At 44.5% G+C, this 21,749-nt stretch overlaps 1 protein-coding gene across 1 annotated transcript; it reads left to right on the top strand.

Moving 5' to 3' along the window:
* Nucleotides 1–336: 336 nt before the first annotated feature.
* TRIM42 (tripartite motif containing 42) lies at nucleotides 337–21,735 on the top strand. The gene is made up of 5 exons (XM_006190563.3): nucleotides 337–853; nucleotides 5,522–6,219; nucleotides 8,908–9,731; nucleotides 12,757–12,981; nucleotides 21,608–21,735. Exons 1-5 carry the CDS (start codon nucleotides 513–515, stop codon nucleotides 21,692–21,694), a joined length of 2,175 nt encoding a protein of 724 aa, XP_006190625.1. The 5' UTR covers nucleotides 337–512; the 3' UTR covers nucleotides 21,695–21,735.
* Nucleotides 21,736–21,749: the final 14 nt, after the last annotated feature.

Raw genomic sequence — 21,749 nt, 5'->3', positions numbered from 1 at the left:
AAGAACATCATGTCCACTTTTCCAATTAATTTACACCCAGGCCTTTCAGACATACCCTGAAATCAACTTGCCCAAGTTGCAGGGAAAGCACCAAGCAAAGAGAAAGAGCTTCTGAAATCCACCCCATAACCTGAAGTGACCAGGCACAGCTAAACCTCTAGGATGCTCTTTGCACTGACACTCCTGCAGAAACATGGAGTATCTATCAGCCCACCTGCCACCACCCCCCAGATCCTACCCTCCCTCCGACCCAGTATGGTGGGATATGGTGGGGAGACAGGGATTGTGACATAAGCAAATGGCTTCAGGCTGATCTATGTAAATGCCAGCCCATGAGCTTCCTAGCAGAGACACCACCTGTGAAGGCCTCATAACAGCCAACCTCTTGCCACCTCCAAGCTGACGGCTTCATCAGGGGGAGGAGGGACCCCTCCACAGGAGAAGGGACAGCAGGATTCGGGTAGAGGAGGCATCAAGGGCCCCAGCGGGCGGGTGTCCATCATGTAGGCGCCATGGAGACCGCCATGTGTGTCTGCTCTCCATGTTGTACATGGCAGAGATGCTGTCCTCGACTATGCTCCTGTCTGTGCTGCAAGTTCCTCTTCACCTCCGAGCGGAACTGCACCTGCTTCCCTTGCCCTTACAAGGATGAGCGGAACTGCCAGTGCTGCCACTGCACCTGCTCCGAGAACCCCAACTGTCACTGGTGCTGCTGCTCCTGGGCCAATGACCCCAACTGTAAGTGCTGCTGCACGGCCAGCAGCAACCTCGAGTGCTACTACTATGAGAGCCGCTGCTGCCGCAACGCCACCATCACCTTCCGCAGGGGCCGCCTCAAGAGCATCCGCACCTCGTAAGTGCCGCGGCCCCACACGGGCCAGGGCGGCTCAGGAAAACTAGGGGCTCTGCCGCCGGTGGGGGGAGGGCAGGCCAGCGCCCCCACCCTGGGTCCATTTCTCTATCTGAAAAAAGGAGGCCAAGGATTCGGTAGCAATTAAGTCTAGCTACAACGTCCCCATGCAAAGACATCGCATAGTCACTGTATGGTGACAGATGGTAACTAGACATCGTCGTGATCGTTTTCAAAATGTACAGAAACATCAAATCTCTGTGTTCTGCAACAGGAACTAACATAGTGTTGTAGGTAAATTCTACTTCAAAAACAAATAAATAAACCAACTCATGGGAAAAGACCAGATTTGTGGCAGAGGGTGGGAGGAGGGGAACTGGATAAAGGCAGGCAAAGGCACACACTTCCAGTTATAAGACAGACAGAGACTAGAGATGCCATGTACCCCATGACAAAGATAGCTGACACTGCTGTAGGTTCTGCATGAGAGTTAAGAGACTAAATCCTAAGAGTTGTTAGCATGAGAGAAAATTTTTTATTTTTTAATTAATTTTTTCTATTTCTTTAATTCTGTATCTATACGAGATGAGGGGTATCCACTAAACTTACCGTGATAATCACTTCATGATATTTGTAAACCAAAACATTATGCTGCAGACCTTAAACGTATACAGGGCTATATTATATCTCAATAAAACCAAGAGGAAAAAAAGAACTAAAAAGTTCTATAATCTGTTTTGCACTTGATGTAGTAATAAAAGCATATAGTCAATGGTGTTATTATTATTTTAAATACTTGTTTTTGTTTGTGTTTAAAATGTAGTAATAAAATTTACTTCAACTGTGAAAAAAAAAAAGAATTTTGCAGCAATTAAGCATGTGTCCTAAACAGCCACTAACCAGTATAGACCTGAGTTCCAAATCCAAGCTCCCGGAGCTGTGAGCGAGTGTGGCACTCCCCTGAACCCCCACCTCTCTCACCTCTACAAAATAATAATAGCTCATACTTAGCACGTCAGCAATTTGCCAGGTACCACATGCACGACTCCAAGTAACCCTCACCCCATGCCCACGATACCAGTGAGGAAGCTGAGCTTTTGAGAGGTTGAGATGCCCAGGATCACAGAGCTAGTAAGATGCAGTCAGAATCTGAACCCAGAGTCTGTGTGCTTAACTTTAAAATGCTGTCCTGCAATATGGAGAGTGTGGTACCTGTAATGATTCAGTGGGTATGAGGATTCATATAACTTTGAAATCTGTTATGTGATATAAATATATATATATAAATTGCTCTTCCTCTTCCTCTGGACTCTTGATATCTGCAACACTTATTAGAAAAGCAACAACTTCTACAGGCTGCTTTTGCCCCCATGGCCTGTATAACAGTACCCAGACGGCTGTGAACTCCTGCCAGCCTTCTCTTGGTTCCCACCCAGAAGTCATGGCACTGAGGGTCTCAGTTACTCACTTAGGGCAATAACTCTCTGTGCCAGGCACTGTGTATGCTCCTCCTGTTCTGACTAAGGTGGTCTCTTTATTGCCACATGTGAGGGAAGTCTGGACTAGCAGAGGCAAACTTCCAGGGGGAAGACCAGAAAAGCTCAGCGTTCTAAGATGACAGCGTTTGGAGGGGCAGAAAAATGAAAGGCAGCTTGGAAGCCTTTCCAGGCTGGAAAAACAATTCTGCGAGCAAAGGTTCAGTGAGTTCAGGGGAAGAATATGATCTCTTGTGTGGTTCAGCACTTAGCAGATGGTTAATAAAGGTTATCCTCACTCACAGACCTCTTGCGATGTTTGCATGAATAGAGAACCCAGGGGTAATGGATGCAAGTCCAGAAGTTCTCAGGTGCAGCCGAGTAGCATCCACACTCACACTCCTCTCTCCTCTCCACTGCCCCGTTTTCTGCGCATCAGCAATGGAGAGTCACCGAGCCCATCTCAACAGGGGAGGGATGACATGGGTGCTCTGAGAGATGCTTAGGCCAGCAGCTCCCAAACTTTGTTTTGCATTAGAATCACCTGGGTATTTTTAAACGACTGACGCCTAGCCCACATCACCTGACATTCTGATTTTATTGGTCTGGGGTATGATCTGGACATTAGAATTGTAAAACCCTCTCTTGCCCCCAAGCAATTCTAAAGTGCAGAATGGCCTGGAGGGAACAAGGAGGAAAGCTAGGGCTTGCCAGGTGATACAAGAGGAACCCAAGTACAAGGATAACAGGCCTAAATTTGGGAGGAGGCAGTCGCTGTGCAGAGGAGCAGAGGCCAGTTGTCTTAAGAAGGAAAGGCTACTGGGCCTGGTAACTGTTTTGGCATGGAACCATGGCCACTGAATACCAGGGTGCAAGCCTCAGACTTTCAGATGATGATCAGAGATATTACTGCAAGTGCCAGGAGGTTGGCACAAGGTACCCTGAGGCTCATCTTCCATATGGCCTCTCTCCTGGTTTCTGAAGCACTGCCTCCCCTGTTCTCAACACTGCATCCTGCTCAGCCTCTTGCACATCCTGCCTCACTCTGATTTCATGCATCACTCTTCACCTTACTCATCTCTTTTTCTGCCTTCCTTTTACATCTCCACCCCAGGTCCCTGGGCCATTAACACCTGTCCAATCGCCCTGCTCTCTCTTTCTCTTTACCCCACAACTCCTCCCTCCCTGCTTTCTGATTTCTCATGCTGTCTCCCTTTATACAATACCCTGATTCTCAGAGTCCCACCTTATCGAACTAGAGAAGTCCATTCAGCTAACACGTTTACAACTGCCCTGTCCGTCCAGGTGACCCCTGCGGGGCCCTGGCAGGAGAAATCAGAGGCTGAGAGAGCAGACAAGGAATGAGGCTGAGAACATTGAGGCTGGCCGGCCTGGACACCAGCATCCAAATCTCTAAGGGATGAGTTTTCCAGGTGCCTGAGATTCCACAAGGGGCACTGTCACTATAGGGCCACTGCACTCCAGCATGTCTGAGCAGCACTCTTGACTTGAGGTCTTGGCCTCAAGATCTTAACCTTGATTTTTGACTGTCTGGGCTCTGAGACCTGGGTCCTTGGCCAAGGGAATAAGGAAGGAACTGGGGCCATTTAGGGACCAGTAAGAAGGCAAAAGCAAAAGAGAACACAGTTACAATGTCAACTCAGCGCCCAGACATCCTAATACAAACAGAGGAGAAGAGACATGAATAGTCACAAACTGTGTATCTTTTTATACCTCCATCCTCATGGCTAATTCATTTATTTTCATAAACTGCTTTTGCCCTGATTGTGGCTTCTCAGGACACACACTCAAATTCTATATGCAAGCATTTACTTCATCCATAGTTCTTACAATATATGAAATCAGCCTCAGATATCAGATAAACAAAGGTTGAATACACACACACACAGTAGAAGCACACGCTTCTCACAAACTTGACCATCATTTTCCTCTACTATGAACACGGGCGGGCTAGGAGCAGAGGGAAGTCATTACAGTGGCTATTTATTGAATGCTTATTATTTATGTTCCAGCAGTTAAGCACTTATCATGGGTTATCTCATGGAAACTATAAAAGTCTCATGAAGGAAGTAGTATTGAGAGCTCTGATTTACAGATGAGGAAACGAGGATGACAGAGGTGAAGAAACTTATCTCAAACGTGCATTTCGAAAGTGGTGCATTCCATCGTGTGCAACCTGCCCCTAGAGTCCAGCCCCGTAAGCCTTACCTAGTGGTCTGGTGGTCAGAACACACGGGTTCTAGGCTTGTCTCCGGGAAAGACTTCCTGGTGTCCTGAGAAGAACACTTTACCCATTTTCTTCTGTATTTCATTCCACATACTATAATAATGATGACGTCAGCACCCTCTAGGCAAAACCCAGCAAGAAAACGCCTGTCATTGGAGGAGATTGGATTTATTAGCCCACTGCAACCACTGAGAATATACACCATGGACAAGTGTGAGGTATCTTGGTAAAAAGGCATCAATAAGTTATAATAAAATGTAGGCTCATGTTAGGTGAGGACATAGGGGAAAATCTTCTATTGGGTATCTAAACATATCTAGCCTATAAGGTAGGAAGAACAAAGTGGAGCCTAATGCTGTAATTGGTGAAAAGCAACAATCACCCCCTTTAACCAGGACAGGGGATATCTGGTCACTTTCGCGATTGGCGAAGGTTCCTGCCTTGGTCTCAGTTCAAAGGTCATGAAGTGGTCTTGTTTCTGCTTTGCTGCACCACAGTCCCAGAATGGCCTTGTCCACTGTGGGGGTTCTGTGATATTATTGGTGGACAAAAGAACCCCAAAACCCAGCTGACTGTGCTGAGCCAGTCCCGGCTGTTTTTCTTTTGCTCGAAAGTAACAAGTAGTTGTATAGCACTTAACATATTCGAGAGAACGCTCTAAGGCCTTGCAGGCATTCAATTCAATTTTCGTCCTCTCAAGAAACTCTACCAGGTGAGCACGAATTTTAAAATCAGGAGACAGGCAGAGAGAGGTTAATGAACTTACCCGAGGTCGCCCAGCTAAAAGATGGCGGCGGTGGGCAGCCCGTGCTCCTCCGCGCGGCACAGCCCACGCTCAGCCGCATCACTCCGCTGTATCGCTCCGCCGTGTCACTCCGCAGTGAGGCTCCTTTCAGAGGGAGAAACGGGGCCTGCCTCCTTAAGTCCCGTATTTGCTTCCCTTTTCAGCTCCAAGACGGCCCTGCGCATTGGGAGCAGCGACACGCAGCTGGAAGAGGTGAAGGTGATGCCGGCGAACAGCAACCTGGTCAGCCACTTGTCGTGTCCCATCTGCAGCCGGCTGCGCCTGCACTCCTTTATGCTGCCCTGCTACCACAGCCTGTGCGAGAAGTGCCTGCGGCAGCTGCAGAAACACGCCGAGGTCACCGAGAACTTTTTCATCCTCATCTGCCCCGTGTGCAGCCGCTCGCACTGCATGCCCTACAGCCACAAGATGCAGCTGCCCGAGAACTACCTGCGCGGCCGCCTCACCAAGCGCTACATGCAGCAGCACGGCTACCTCAAGTGGCGCTTCGACCGCACCAGCGGGCCCATCGTCTGCCAGGTCTGCCGCAGCCAGCGCATCGCCTACAAGCGCTGCATCACCTGCCGCCTCAACCTGTGCAACGAGTGCCTCAAGACCTTCCACTCGGACGTGGCCATGCAGGACCACGTGTTCGTGGACACCAGCACCGAGGACCAGGACGAGAAGATCTGCATCCACCACCCGTCCAGCCGCATCATCGAGTACTGTCGGAATGACAACGAGTTGCTCTGCACCTTCTGCAAGACCTCCTTCCACAATGGCCATGACACCGTCAGCCTCATCGATGCCTGCTCTGAGAGGGCCGCCGCGCTCTTCAGCGCCATTGCCAAGTTCAAAGCAGGTCGGGGTCCCTTTCTCTCCCTCCACAACTCCCAGCCCTGAACTGATGGGGGAGGTAGTTTGGGGCACTCTGTTTAGTGAGAGCCTTACCTCCACCTGGTGGAACCGTCCAAGCCCTGGGAGACACTGAGCGAGGCCACAAGTCGGTGGCCTGGTATCCACACCTGGCAATTTCCACCAGCCACTTAAGCTCCCTGTGCCTTAGTTTTCTCATCTATAAAATGGAGACAAGAGTAGTAACTCCCTCACTGGGTGGTTGTACGGATTAAATGAGTTACTCTGTGGAGCATGCAAAAAACTATCTTAGCACATAATGAGTAGATGAAGATTCCATAATCTCAGTTATCATCTTTATGACATTGGTCCTCATTTTCCCCTTTGGAGAATGAAGAGTTTGATCCTATTATATTCCTAAGTTCTTTGAGCCTTTCTAAGGTGTTTTGCTACTAAAGTTGGATTTCTTCAGTATCTTCCCATTTTGCAGGGGGAAGGAATTAAGTCACTGTTGAACGTTACCTCAGTTTAAGATTTTCCCCAACTGATTTTTCCCCAGAGTTGCAAACAACAAAGTAAATAAACTAGTAACAAATACATAATAATGAGAAAACTCAGAAATAGCCAATAATGTTCTAGTCAACAGCTTGTTTTTCCTCTGCACGTGTGCTCATGGTTATTTTATATGGGCTACATACCATACAGTTGTAGATTCTATAAGGGAAACTGACCCAAGTTTCCATAATGGAACCCAGTGCAACAATGTTTTACAGGGTTCAGAAAGGAGCCAACTAATTTCTGGGTATATATATCCACTGGGTTAGACTCGAGGATCTCAGAGATCCTTTTAGGCTCTTTGCCCCTGGGAATAGCCCTAGGCCTTTTAGAAGAATTATGTCTAATCTGCTCAATAATTTTACAGTACAGGTATTAAAATTCCCTCTATGGATAAGACAACTGGGATTCCAAGAAGTAACTGGCACAAGGCCTTTAGTAAATGGCTGACTCAGTCTCTCTGACTCTAAAGCCCATGTTAGTTCCACAACATTCATTTGACAACTTACTCTGTTAAACAATGACCAGAATCTGAAGACAGAGAGACTGAAAAATAACACCACCACCGCCGCTTAGGATATTGCCCTAAGTGGTAGCCTAGAGTCACGTGACCAAAGTGCACCAGATCAGCCCAGCCTCCCCCGTGTCAGATAGTTTAGTGTCCATACAGACATGCCTGAACAGATGACAAAGGGGCAGCTGTCCCTGAGCTGCACAGAAAGGTCCCATGGGACACAGAGATGGGTCAGAGGCTACGTCCCCCAGGACCTCTCACCAGCATGAATATTTCAGGAAAACACTGATTCTCAATTGCCCCAAACCTGGGAACTTTATTTGTCAGTTGATATTTATTCAGTTTGGGAACACCACCAGGAAGCCCCTATATTGAAGAAAACCTACAGGAGCCACATTGCCAGGCCAGTGGAGGCCCCACTGGTTCCTAGAGGGTTTTCTTAAGGGAGGACCCATGGCCTGAGCTTGGCTGGATTCTCCAGAGCCTCAGCATGGGGAAGGGGCTGTTGCCTGCAGCCTTCTGGGGGCTCCAGGCAACCCTAGGAAGCCTGGGTCTTTAACACAGGAGAAACCTAGGATAGTTTTCTCAAAGTCCAGGACACCTAAAAGCCAGACATTGAAGTTTGATTCAGGGTGAGGGGACATCAGTACAAATTCCAGAGGGCCCAGCAGTAGGGAAGGAGCCATCTTCATGGCATATCCATTCAGATATAGGTAAAGAATTTAGCTGGTCCATTCTTGTTAAAAAAAAATTTTTTTAACCAGGGTTCAAACTTGCTCTTAAGAATTCAATTCACTTTCTGGGGAAGGGCTAGAAATCTGCACTGTTAACAGATCTCCACGTAATTCAAAAGCAGGTGATCTGAGAAGACACTTTGAGGAACTCTGGGCCCTGGAGGGAAGACTCAGTTTGGGTTGGTGTTTAAAGCTGCAGTGTCAACCTCAGGTGCTCAATGGGACTAGTGGGGAGCTTGACTAGCAACTGATGCCTGAATCCCATCCCCACAGAAGTACAAGCTAAGTAGTGAGGGTTTTTCAAAAGCTCCCATGTGATTCTTTTTTTTTTTTTTTAAAGTACGTGTCAAAGAGCAGTCCCAGAGAAGGGGAACTTGGCTGACTTGCCGCTGTTATCACTGGCTGGGTTTTGGTGAAGGAGGCAAGAGGACATTTAGAAATAGTCATCAGAAATTTAGTTCTTTCTCCCACCCCTGCCAAAGCTTAGCTTTCACACAGGGATAACCCATCACTTTGTGACATCATCTCTTCTCAAGTCCAATTTGCTGACAAGTGAAGTCTGGTGGAAACTAATATCCAGGGTGGCCTTGAACTTCCAACTTTAGACGCAAGGCCACAACAGGAATTACTGTTACAAGATAAAGTATGCCAGGGAAGGATGACTGTTATATCTGAGGGAGGTATTAGACCAGGGGAAGAGAGGGGTGTATGGAGCAAGGCCACGTTCACTTTATAAACCTATGCTTGCATCTTTCAGCCCAGCTACGAGCGGCCTCCCTCCCTTCCACCCACATCTTTGGATCCCAAGTTAGTTTGCCCCAGTTTGCCACTGGCTGTGACATGTAGGGAAATGAAACATTTAACTGAAATAACTGACTTGGTTGTTTTGCAGTCAGATACGAAATTGATAATGACCTCATGGAATTCAACATTTTAAAAAACAGCTTCAAAGCTGACAAGGAGGTAAAGCGAAAAGAGATCAGAACTGGATTTCTCAAGCTGCGCAGCATTCTCCAGGAGAAAGAGAAGTCCATCATGGAGCAGATAGAGAACCTGGAAGTGTCCCGGCAGAAGGAGATTGAAAAATACGTGTACGTCACCACCCTGAAAGTGAACGAGATGGATGGCCTGATCGCCTACTCCAAGGAAGCGCTGAAGGAGACGGGCCAAGTGGCGTTCCTGCAGTCAGCCAAGATCCTGGTGGACCAGATCGAGGACGGCATCCAGAGCACCTACAGGCCCGACCCGCAGCTCCGGCTACACTCCCTGAGCTGCATGCCCCTGGACTTTGCTGAGCTCTCCAATGCCATCCATGAGCTCTTCCCCACAGGACCCAAGAAGGTGTGCTCCTCGGGGGACTCCCTGCCATCCCCCTACCCCCTGCACTCAGAAATGATGATCGCCAGGAAGGTCACTTTCAGCGCCCACAGCTTCGGCAACCAGCAGATATACCAGCGAAGCTCCTCCCTGTTGTCCTTCAGTGCCCCCGGCTGTGAGAAGACCAAGATGGGTCTAGAGGCCTATGGGCGAGCCCAGTCGGCCACACCTGCCAAACCCACAGACGGCCTCTACACTTACTGGAGCGCAGGGGTAGAAAGCCAGCCTATGCAGAACAGTGGCAGCTTCCACAACTGGTACTCATTCAATGATGGCTCTGTGAAGACCCCAGGCCCAATTGTTATCTACCAGACTCTGGTGTATCCAAGAGCTGCCAAGGTAAGAAAGGCTCTGGGCCCCGTGGGGAAGATGGGAGGGTGTGGGCTATGGAGGTAGGTAGTTGGGAAAGACTGCACTTACTTCTTTGACCTCTAGGGTCTGGTCATTCAGATCTGTTTCTCTGGACTCTTTGTGGTCAGCCCATTCCAAAGGGGTACATTTCTGAAATCTTAAGTTGCCCAAGATTGGCATAAACTAAATAATGTATTTAACTCATAGACAGAAATACATCTGAAAGCCCCAACTCCACTTCAAAGGCAGCTTCTCTCTTGAAAGAGAACACAATTTGGGAATGAAATTAATTTGAGGAGACTCCTGGAGAGGGTAATATTTCCCAAAAGGAAGTCTGTAGCAGTAGACAGAGCACAGAAATTGGAATTAGAAATGCAGGCTCCATTATTTATCAGTTGTGATTCTTCTAAATTGCTACTTTTTCTAGAGAAAATATCCAGACTCATCATGATTTGGAAAGATTAGGATAGTCCTCAGTGGAATTCCAATTCTTATCTCCCAAGATTCAGCTTTTTTGGGGTGTGAAGGGGTGTGGCTCTCTTACAGACCTCTACAGCTGCCTTCACTCAGCATCAGCGAATATGACTCTTCCTTGACCTTCTTGACCTAACATAACCAAATGGCCCTTCCCTTAACATTCCTTTCAAATCCAACTCAACCTAAATTGAATTGTTTATAGAATGGTTTATTAAAGTTCACAGAGAGGAGAAAAAATATTCTATTAGAGCATCTCTTTCGTCCTTTTGGGGTTCCCTATAGTAACATCCCCCAAGCCAGCTCTTGGCCTGCATCCAAGCAGTGGATCCCATCTTTTGCCTCGATGGTCTGAGAACACTCACAAAGACTTTTAGCATCCTGAAAGCTTATACTAGTGGTTCTCAAACATTATGCACCTGGGGATCTTGTCAAAATGCAGATTCTGCTTCAGTGGGTCTCACCGGGGCCTGAGATTCTGCACTTCTAACAAACTTCCAGGTGTTGGCATCACTGGCAGGCTGCAAACCACACATCAGTATCAAAGGTCTAAAAATAAGAAAATGAAAGGCAGACACTGACCAAGCCTTACTTTTATTTTCTCTCAAGGCATCATAATCTATGTTTTGGCATCTATAATTAACTCCAAGAATTACGTTGTGTTGCAAGGTAGAACATGCCCTCCCATAGGCTGTCAAACACCACAAAGACACTGCTGTTCACATAACAGACACTCACAACATTTCCAAATGATGCCAGATCAGCCAGGCCTGCAGTATATGTGACATTATCTCAGGAATGGCATTAGGTCTTATCTCCACACAACTCGGACTTCTTGGGAAGTGGGCAGGATTTTGCTCTGGGGGAAGGACTGGTGATATGTGCTCTATACTTGGGCTTGGAGAACAGTCACCTTATGCCACCTATTAATGGTCCCTTGATGAGCTCAAGAAAGGAGCCTACACAGAAAACCCAGTCAAGTCATTGACTCTCAAGATAGAACAACCAAACCTACTGCCCAACAGCGGTATCTGATGTACAAATATCATTGACCCCAATTTCAGGATCATGGGACAGAATTCTCACAGGAATCATAGTGCTCAGTGATACAGAAGATGAAATTTGTTTTGGCATCTCTCTCAAGTTTTGGCTGACTAACAGCCCTCTTTTAGCCTAGGAAATATTCTTAAAGTTAGTCTTAAACTTGTCATTATATATCTTAAAAATCCTAAAGAGTTTTTTATAAAAATTTTATTTTATTTCTAAAAATCTTTCCTAAGGAAGTGATTAAAAATTCAAATGAAGATTCATGCCCAAAAGTGTTCGTTGCACCATTATTTATTAGAGTGTGGAATTAGAAACAACTTAAATGCTCAACTATAGAAAGAGTAAATCAGTTATTGGGCAGTTATTAAAATGGTGCTTTACTGAATCTTTAATGATATAGAGAAATAAATAAAATGTAATAACTGAAATAAAGCAGGAATCAAAGCAATATAACCCAAATTATATATATATATATATGTGTGTGTGTGTGTGTGTGTGTGTGTGTGTGTGTATTCCAAAATTGGAAACAAATAATGCATTATTACCTGAATTGTGGGATTGTAAGCGGTATTTATTTTCTTCCTTCCCTTTTATTTTGTATTTTCCAAGTATATATTTTTAAATGAGTATGTTTTGATAATCAGGAAAAAAATGTTAATTTTTATTCATAAGTCATACAAATGTATAAAGTTTTGAAAGTATAAATATGTAAAATAAGTATAAATTATATAAATCCATACAAACTTTAACTTTTATATATTTATAAGAGTAATTATAAATTAATTTTATACAAAATATCATTTAAATGTATTAAAATTTAAATAAAGCATTCAACATGTTTCAAAATATAATTACTATAAAATATTTATATGGCAGGCACAATCTGCCAATTGACACTTGTTAATATATCTTTTCCCAAGAGGTGACATTTTATGCTTTGAGTGTGAACATATATTCTCCATCACTTGGATAAGTCATTTCACCTCTTTGGGACTCTTACTTCCTTGTGTATAAAATAGAAGGTTGAAATAGATACACTTTCCAACCTCTAGTAGTCTGTGGTTCCATTGGAATTGCTCAATGGAAATTTCTGAGCCTAGACTGTAAAACGGGATAAGAAAATCCTCCATCCAGGGAGCTGTAAGGACCAAATGAGTTGTCTGACACAGAATGTGCTGCATAATAGCTGTTCAATAAATGGCAGCCACTTTGGTCAATGGTGTCAGGAAGACAGCGGGAACCTCCATGTTGATGGACAGGAACAGAAGCCAGAGGAGCATTCTTCTGTTTTTGAAACTCATTGCAAGCATCAGGTCAGGCCTTATCATGCTGCCTTTTAAGACCACACAAGGTCCAACTCAAAGTCTTCAGCAGCTAGAGGGGATGAGTCAGTTTGAACTCACCTCACAGATAGTCATGACACAGATCTTCATGGGGAAGAAAGCTGAATGGTGTGTGCTCGTACCCCAGTGACACATCCATTTCTTCCTAGGTTTACTGGACGTGCCCAACAGAAGACGTGGACTCTTTTGAGATGGAATTCTACGAACTCATTAATTCCCCTCCTAACAATGTGAGGACAGAGCTCTGTGGACAAATTCGGGACATAATGCAGCAGAGTCTGGAGCTGCACAACCTGACCCCCAACACTGAGTATCTGTTTAAAGTGAGAGCCATCAATGATAATGGTCCTGGACAATGGAGTGACGTCTGCAAGGTACCGTGCGTGCTGTTTCTTAGACACATTTTCTTGATCAGCTCTGGATGCAGCTCTGTTAGGATGATCACAAGATCATGGAACCCACCATATGACTTCTCCCCTAATCCCAGAAAGCTTGTTAACTCAGAGCCAAAGACAGGGTCCCTGGCCTCAACCAACTTTGCAAATGAGGCCTGAAAATCGTCAGTTCAGTTTGATTCCAAAAACATTTGTGCCAGGTATTGTATTAAGATGTAAAGTTTCAGCAGAATTCTTGCCTTCAAGGAGCTATTTTATTTTTTATTTGTTTTATTTATTATTATTTGTTTACTAGACTTTGAGGTCTAGTAAACAAATAATTGTGATGTGAGAAGGACAAAAACAGAATTAAGTATTAGCCTCAATGATGACTCACAGCAAGGAGAGGGCATCAGAGTTAACAAATATGAATTCAAGACAAATACAATGAAGAGTTTTTTAGTGTTAGTATGTCCCATGAAATATTTAGGACAGACTTATATTAAGAAAAATGTATTTGTTGTTTAGCTGAAAGTCAAGGAATAACCACTGAGCAAGTCAGGATGGACTCCAAAAAAAGAAGGGACAAGATTATCCTGGTCTTCTTTGTGATGCAAGGCTGATTCTTCTTTATATCCCCAGGGGATGTACATTCATGTGTATAATTTTCTTCATATTCAAAGGAGAAAGGGAAGAAAAATATCAAGACTGTCCAGAGCTATCTTACTGTACAACCATGATGGTGTGTTCTTAGGAATCAGAGTAGATTATGTCTTAATCGGGGATTCTTTAGAAGTAAAGAGAATAAGCCCATTCATTTCAGCTTTTGAAAAGGTAAATTTATGCTACAGAGAGAGGGGAGTCTCATGAGACCGCTTCCAGACGGGACATCCATCTGATACCCAAGAAGGCGGGAAGGCCATCAGTTTCTCTCAGTCTCTCAGTCAACGTCTCTCTCTCTCTACTCCCTCCCTCTCTTTCTCTCCCACACCCCCTCCTTCCATCTCTGCCTCTCTCTGACTCTGCACCATTTTCAGCTAGCACATCATTTCTACCTCCCCTAAATCCAGCTTGTGTGTGGTTTGGGAGGTTCTTGGCCCAACCTCTGTGTGACCAACACAGTCTGACTAGCTTAACATTCTTTGGCTCTGCTCAAATGTCTGCAGAAGAGACTCTGATTGGCTGCTGCCTCTAGTGATAAAGGGAAGCAGGGGTAGGGAGGGGCAGGATAGTGCTGGTGGTCTGTGAGGGTGGGGCTCTCCACTCCATCCTGATGCTCTGCTTCTGGGGCCCAGCACCCTGTGCACTCCCTCCTCCTCCCCGGGGGCCAGACGCTCACATGGGAAGGAAGTGGAATGAGAGAGCCACCTGGCTGCTCCTCCTGTTAGACCCAGCCAGGTACCTGGGCAGTCAGTTACCCCAGAGCCCAGTTCCTGTTGCTACCCTTCTCTGCAGAGCCTGGACCACCCACAGGTGCTCCCATGTTTGGCAGCATGTCCTTTTGACTATGGATTCTTCCTTCAATCTAATTCCATCTGCCGTCTCATTTTTTAGAAATTCCTCAGAAACGTCTTGCCCATGAAGGGTACCCAGTGTTGTTACTAATTTTTTTATTTGTATCTTACGTCATTTTTAGATGCTAGGGGCAAGAATGGTGTCTACAAGACACTGACGTATGTCAGCCTTTCTCAGGTGAATATGTTATCATCTCTGTTTAACTCTGAACTCCTTGAAAACAAAATTTGTGTCCAGTTCATCTTTCTTTCTCCCACAGTGCTTACCACAGCACTGTGCATATAGCAGGTTCTTAATGGTTATTGAATGAATACATGAGTGAAAATGTGACCAAACAAATGAATATATGAATAAATGGCTGAATTAAAGAGTGAAGAAATAAACTGATAAATAAAATTAATGACTACAAAGTACTATAAGATGCCTGAAAGCTGTTAAGTGTTTTTTACAGTCAATCAAGAAATAACATTCCCCCTGAAATTGTGTTTATGCGATTAGTTTGCCCTCCCTATAAGGGAAGGAAACTCATTCCAGTTTCTTTGCTTTTTAACACAATTTCTAAATGAGCAGAGCACTAATTAATGAGGTTTTCTGGAAGCTTCATTTTTATCTGACTCCCAGAGCTGCAATATAGATTTTTCCTTCAGAAGTAATTCTTCCTCCCTCTTTGTGATGATATTAGCATTCCAGAGGAAACTCAGCTTTCCTTAACATTTGTCATGATTTGCATAAGTAAAGGCTTCAATAGCAAATGAAAATAAGATGGTGTGTCTGAATGACATTTATAAAGCTTCATAAAAGTAATGACTTTAGCGCTTTCCTATAAAATCGAAATATTTTTCCTTTGGCATCCGTTGTACGTAGGTATTCCTGAAAGGTTTCATTTAAAATGCAATGATGAGACAACAGGATCATTTCTTATCAAAAATGCAATATTTCCATCTTACAGACTTTTTTGGAAAGGCAGTAAAATAATACCATTTCTGTTTGATTTTCATAGTCTGTGGCTTGTTGATTTTTTTAAGGGATTTCATTTGAAGTAAAATACACAGAGCATGAAAATTAACTTTAACATTTTTTAAAGGTCCCATTTACTGAAGGCAGACTCTGTGTCAGACACTGTATATTCAGTGTCACTGATCATCCCAGCCTCTCGGAAGGCAGGGAGTTATTGCCTCCATTTTACAGATGAGGAAACTGAGGCTCAGAGAGGGAAGGTGTCTGGCCTCATGTAACCTGAAGTTGTTGACTGACCTGCCTAGGTCTCATCTAAGGCAGGAGCTCTTTGTCCCCTGCACCATAATCAGATGCAGCTAAGAACTGGGCAGGGTGGGTGGGCTCAGCCTTGCAGACCTGACACCACACTCTGGGAGAACTGTCAAAGCCAGTATCAGTGAGAGTGGGACTTTTTTTTTTTTTTTTTTTTTTTGAGAGGCAAGATCATGCATTGGGAAGGGCAGCAGACTTGGGCAGGGGTACTTGGGTCCAAGCCCCAACCTCACTAGGCAGCACGGTCAGTGAGGACAGGCATCCTGCTGGCCTCACTCACCCCTCTTGCCTCCCGGTCTCCAGCTAAGAGCTTCTAACATCCAAGAGCCTCACTGATATTTTGGAAGGAATGGAGAAATGTGTTTTTAGGCAAATCACATACCTTGTGGCCTCAGTTTCTCCTCCTGCTCTTCCTCTAGTCCTCAGTATACCTGCTGGCCATCGTCCCCAGCTATTTCTGAAAATAGCTTCCTGACTTCAATGTTCTCCTTTTGACTTTAAATCTCCACTAACTGCCAGGAAGGCTTCCCACGTCAAATCTAACTTTCCATCTGTGCATTGGTTTCCTTTTGCTGCTGTAACATATTAGTAGCTTAAACAATACAAACTGATTTACTATCTTACAATTCTGGAGATCAGAAATCCAGGGTGTGAGCAAAGCTGTGTTCTTTGTGGAGGCCGTAGGGGGGAAATTCATTCCCTTGCCTTTCCCTGCTTCAAGCAGCTGCCCGTGTTCCTTGGCTCATGGCCTCTTCCTCCGTGTTCAAAGCCAGCAGCATTAGGCTGAGTCCTCACACTGTCATCTCCTTGGTTCTCTTCGGCCTCCCTGTTCCACTCGGAAGGACTCTTGTGACTACATTGGGTCCATCTGATGACTCGGAAGACTCTCCCTATCTTAAAGGCAGCTGACTAGCAACTTAATTCCCCTCTGCCATGTAACATAACGTATTCACAGGTTCCTGGGATTAGGACATGGACATCTTTGGGGGGCCATGATTCTGCCTACCACAATTTATAAACCAGATGTCCCAGGGTACAGCAGATCTGGAGGTAAATATTCAGGCCCCAGAATAGTCACAAACTGGTACCATTCTGGGTCTTTCTCTATAGCTCTTCAGGAAATGCACCAAGCCCTGCCCCCCACCCATCCTCTCAAATTCCTTCTCCATCTGTACTGGGTCCCACCACCCAAGGGTGTGTCTCACGTGTGCTCTGGAAGTAGTCTTGCCAGCTACCCTGAGCATCTGCAGCTGCGCCCCCTTCCTGCTCAGGCATCTTACCATGGTTTCATGAAATCCCCCTACTGGTTTTAATTCTGTCCCTACTGCAGACACTCTGCCTTAGTCAGAGACATGCATCTTCAGGGGTTGGGGTTAGAGGACCATCTGAGTGACCGACACTATTCTACATTCAGAATAACTACCACACACCTAACTGGACACCCACCCACAAACTCACAGTGACCCCCTGCCCTGAAACAAAATCAAAATGGCTTGCATTCTCTCTCACTCCTTAGAATTCATTCTTTTCCAAAGGGCTCCTTGATCCTTCATGTAAGTAGAACCCTAGGTGCCTTCCTACTTGCCCTGTAGGTAGGTTTGAACCCTGGAGTGAATATAATTTAAGCTCAAGCTGGACCTCATACACTGAAGGTTGAATTAGACACCTCAGGTCTGACTAATGACCAACACTGGTCTATGCAAGGCCCTTTTTGTGGCTATATGTTTGTCCTCCTTTGTGAGCATTCCTCCCTAGGTCTCCAGTCTAGTATGTTTTATTTGTATCGTGTTGCTTTTATGTGTTCCTACATAGTATGTATCATTTTGAATGTGATAATTAATCCTCACCAATAGTATTGTGTTACATAACTTACTTTATGTCTTATCTGCTTTCCCTGAACACTGCGTTTTTATGATCCATCCATGTTGTTAGGCACATGTGGTCCCTTACTCCTAATGCCGCCTCATCCTTTCCAGCGTGCATCTGCCCGCCACATTTTACCTGTCTGCTCAGCCAGTGTGGACACCCACGTGACCTCCAATAATGCTGCAGTGAATGCCTCACTCATGACATTTTGTGGGTGGGAGGTGTGTGGGAATCTCTCTGGGACACTGTGTTAGTTTGCTAGGGCTGCCCATCAAGATGCTACAGAGTAGGCAGCTTGAACAACAAACATTTGTTTTCTCACAGTTTTGGAGGCCAGGAGTCCAAGATCAAGGTATTGTGGGTCTGCTTTCTTTTGAGGCCTCTCCCCTTGGCTTGCAAACGTCTGCCTATTCCCTGTGTCCTCGCATGGCTATTTCTCACCCGAGCGCATCTCTGTTGTGTCTCTCTGTGTCCAAATTTCCTCTTCTTATAAGGACAACAGACAGGTTGGATTGGGGCCCACCCTAATGACCTGATTTTAACTTAATCACCTCTTTAAAGGTCCATTCTGAAGTACTGGGAATAGGATTTCAGCACGTGAATTTTGGGAGGACACAGGTTAGCCCTCATCAGATACATACCATGAGTGAAACTGCTGGGTGGCAGAGTGTGTGCGTGCTTGATCTGACTGCATGCGTGTACACTTACATAAGGAACGAATGAGGGCCTCTATCCTCAGCCCTGCCTGCATTTGGCATGATCCAGCTTTCTACTTTTTCGCTAGCCCAACAGGTATAAAGGGCTATCTCCTCATTGTTTAAAATTTCATTTCATATGCTTGTTAGTTTTCAGGATTTTTCTCTTCTGTAAATAGCCTGCTAAATATCTTTTGCCCATTTTTCAATTGCATTTTTCTTTTTCTAGGAGATTTGCAGAATGACCTTATATATTCTAGATAATAGTTTTAGACATCGCTAATATCGTCTCTATTCTGACATTTGTCTGTTAACTTTGTTCATCATGTACTTCATGAAATAGGAGAAGGCTTCAATTTTGATGTGATCAAAGCCATCAGTTTATTTTTTTTTCATGGTTTGACCTCTAAAAGTTTTGTTTAAAAAGTCCTTCCTTAGGCTTAGATCACAGAGATAATCTTCCACATATTCTTTCATAAACTTTAGTTTCACCTTCAAATTTAGAACTTAAATCCATCCAGAGTCTGCCTTTGTATGTAGTGCTAAGTAGAGATGGACTTTTTTGGCCATCTAGTGGGTAGGTTTTCCCAACATCATCTCCCAAGCAGTGTCCTCTCCGTTAGAATATAATAAAGGTGCCACTCTGACCTTGTATTAAATTGCCATATATTTAGGGGTGTGTCTCTAAGCTCTGTTGTAGCCCACTGGTCTGTCTGTTCTTATGTCAAAACCACACCAGTTTTATTGTTGTTTAACCTCAGCTTTGTGCTATGTCTTAATGAACTGCTAAGGTAAGCCTACCCATTACCCCTCTTTCTTTTTTAAGGTTTATTTAATCATAGAAATGTATTCCCTCCTGTAAATTTTGGAGTAAGTAAGTGGAATTCCTTTAAAAAATTCCAGACAGGCTCTGACTGGGGAGGCACTGAGTTTCTAATTTGGAGACAACGTTTTTGGAATATGTCTGGCTTTTACTCAGATCATCTCCTGTGTGCTTTACTAGGTCTTTTAAGTCCTTCTCATAGAGGCACTCTAGGTTCCTAGTTAAACCAGGCATTTTACAAACTTAGTTGATATTATTAACGTTATTTTATATTTTATTATATTTTCTAATGTATTGCTGGTTTAGAATAAGAACGACTGGTGTTCATAGGTTAATTTTGATTCCAGCAATCTCAATAAACTCAGCTATTCTGAGAGTCTCTCTGTTGATTCTGCTTGGTTTTTTGGGCACGTGATCCTTTCATCTATAAATAATGACAGTTTCATCTCTTTCCTTACAATTCTTGAACCTCTCTTTCTTTTTCTTTCCTTATAGCTTTGGCCAGGGCTACTGGTGCTACAAAAATGGTGGCTGTGAGAGTTGATATCCTTTTCTTATTCCTGATCCTAATGTTTCCCCATTGAGCTATGATAATTTTTTAATCTAGTTTTTCTGATGTATAATCCTTATTAAATTAAGGAAACTTCCTTCTACTAAATTTCTGAGAACTTATGCAACCTGATGGATTTTTTGTATTATTTGAGATAATCATGATTTTTCTCCTTTAGGCATTAATGAAATAAATTACATTGATTTTTCTGATGTTAAACTCTATTTGCATTCATGGAATAAACCCTATGTGAGCATGATGTAGTATGTTTTAATATTCTTGGTTTTAGTTAGCTCATTTTATTTTGGATTATTGCATCTATGATCATAACATGAAGCAGACCTTTGCTTCTATTGTTTTTATCTGGTTCTGGAATCAGTATTTTACTAGCTTGATAAAATGAGCTAGGAAACTATTGCTCTTGTCCTATTTTCTAGAACAACTCTTTCTTACAAGTTTGTTAGAATTCATTTGGAAAACCATCTCAGCTTTTTGGACAGGGAAGGGGATTTAGAACTCCCATTTCAATTTCTTTGGTATCTCAAGTTCTGCTCTCTGTTTCTTCTGTCCTGTTTCAGTCTGATCCTCTTGTTCATAGATACCTCAATCCCCACTGCCCCATTCACATGTTTCACTCAGTCTTTACCTCTGGAGATCCTGCCTATACTTTAAAGCAGAACTTTAATCTCTATTTTTATGAGTCAATTTCCAACCCGGCACAACACTGTTATCCCTTCCTCATTGCCCCCGATAGCTCTGGGTGTACATCTTACACATTTATATCACCCTTGCCAGGGTTATCTCTATGTGCTATTTCCATTTTTATCCAGCAATGTCATACATAAAACATGATCTCTACCTTGCATGAAGCCCTGTTTTCTCTAAAACTAAAAATAAATTTAGTAAAACTAGAGAGCATAATAGTAATATGTGTCTATTTTTTGCCCTTTCTCTTTGAATACAAACATTAAAAGTTAGAAGCTTTGTGCATAGAGACTTTGTACAAACATTGTTCTTCATCATCCAAACTGCATCCCCACCCCATCTGCCCTACGAAGTCCTGCCTGATTCATCTAGACAGAGCTCACTGCTCTAGGCAGCTGTCTTGCATACCTGGATCTCAACCTCAGTCCCTAAATTCCTCCTCAGTAATGTGTATTGGAGGGAACAGGAATGCTGGCAGACCTGAGATGTGGGGAAATCCACCACCTTCCAGGTAAGGCGTGGAGATCCACATCTAAGCTGAGCTGGTGCGACTTCTAGGAGGGTCCTGCTACCCATTGCAACCTGCCTGTTCTAGGTAGCACTGACTATTCACTGTGATCAGGGATAGTATGAAGCCGCAAAGAGAAACAAATGGCAGGTGTATAAACTATGGTTCTATTTACCTTTCATTCACTTTTCTAAGAAATTTGTCTTTACCATAATGTTGGGATTACAGAGATGAAAGACTGTCATTTCCCCTACACCCCAGTCAAGGTGCTCACAGTCTGGTAAGAAAATCAAACACACTAGCTGAAATCTACACACAATAAGAGCTGTGCCAGAAGCAACTTCCAGGGCCTGGGGGAGGCCCCGGGGGCTACTCTCTGGTGAAGCCCACCTGGGGTCACAACCCTAACATAGTCATCAGCACTCAGTCCCATGAGCTGCCTTAGGGAAGTGGGACCTTTTCTGTGAAATTCCAACCCCACCACATATTAGCTGTGGGACTTTAGGAAAGCTGCCCTGTCCTTCTGAGCCTCAGGTTCTCCATCTATAAAATGGGGTCAACAGCCCCTGCCCCCGAGGTGGTCGACATGAGACACAAAGGAGATGATGTGTGGTGTCCGGCCCGCAGCAGGGGCAGGCTCCCCGGAGCTGCTGTCTCCCTGTGGCTGGTGCCATGGCTCTCTGCTTCTGTTGCAGGTGGTGACACCGGACGGGCGAGGGAAGAACCGGGCTAAGTGGGGCCTGCTGAAGAATATCCAGACCGCCCTCCAGAAACGCTTCTGAGCCGCCGCAGAGCAGGCAGCAGCCTCAGAGACACACCACAGAATAGGCAGATACA

This window comes from Camelus ferus, chromosome 1 (genome assembly GCF_009834535.1).
Source record: "Camelus ferus isolate YT-003-E chromosome 1, BCGSAC_Cfer_1.0, whole genome shotgun sequence".
In the NCBI taxonomy this organism is placed as follows: domain Eukaryota; kingdom Metazoa; phylum Chordata; class Mammalia; order Artiodactyla; family Camelidae; genus Camelus; species Camelus ferus.
This window is presented reverse-complemented; position numbering and strand designations above follow the sequence as displayed.

What these genes read in the sequence shown, in the direction of transcription:
- TRIM42 (XM_006190563.3), top strand. Translation starts at nt 513, where the DNA reads ATGGAGACCGCCATGTGTGTCTGCTCTCCATGTTGTACATGGCAGAGA. An exon ending in CATTGCCAAGTTCAAAGCAG is followed by an intron (nt 6,220 to 8,907) that starts GTCGGGGTCCCT and finishes GTTGTTTTGCAG; the next exon opens with TCAGATACGAAATTGATAAT. An exon ending in TGTATCCAAGAGCTGCCAAG is followed by an intron (nt 9,732 to 12,756) that starts GTAAGAAAGGCT and finishes ATTTCTTCCTAG; the next exon opens with GTTTACTGGACGTGCCCAAC.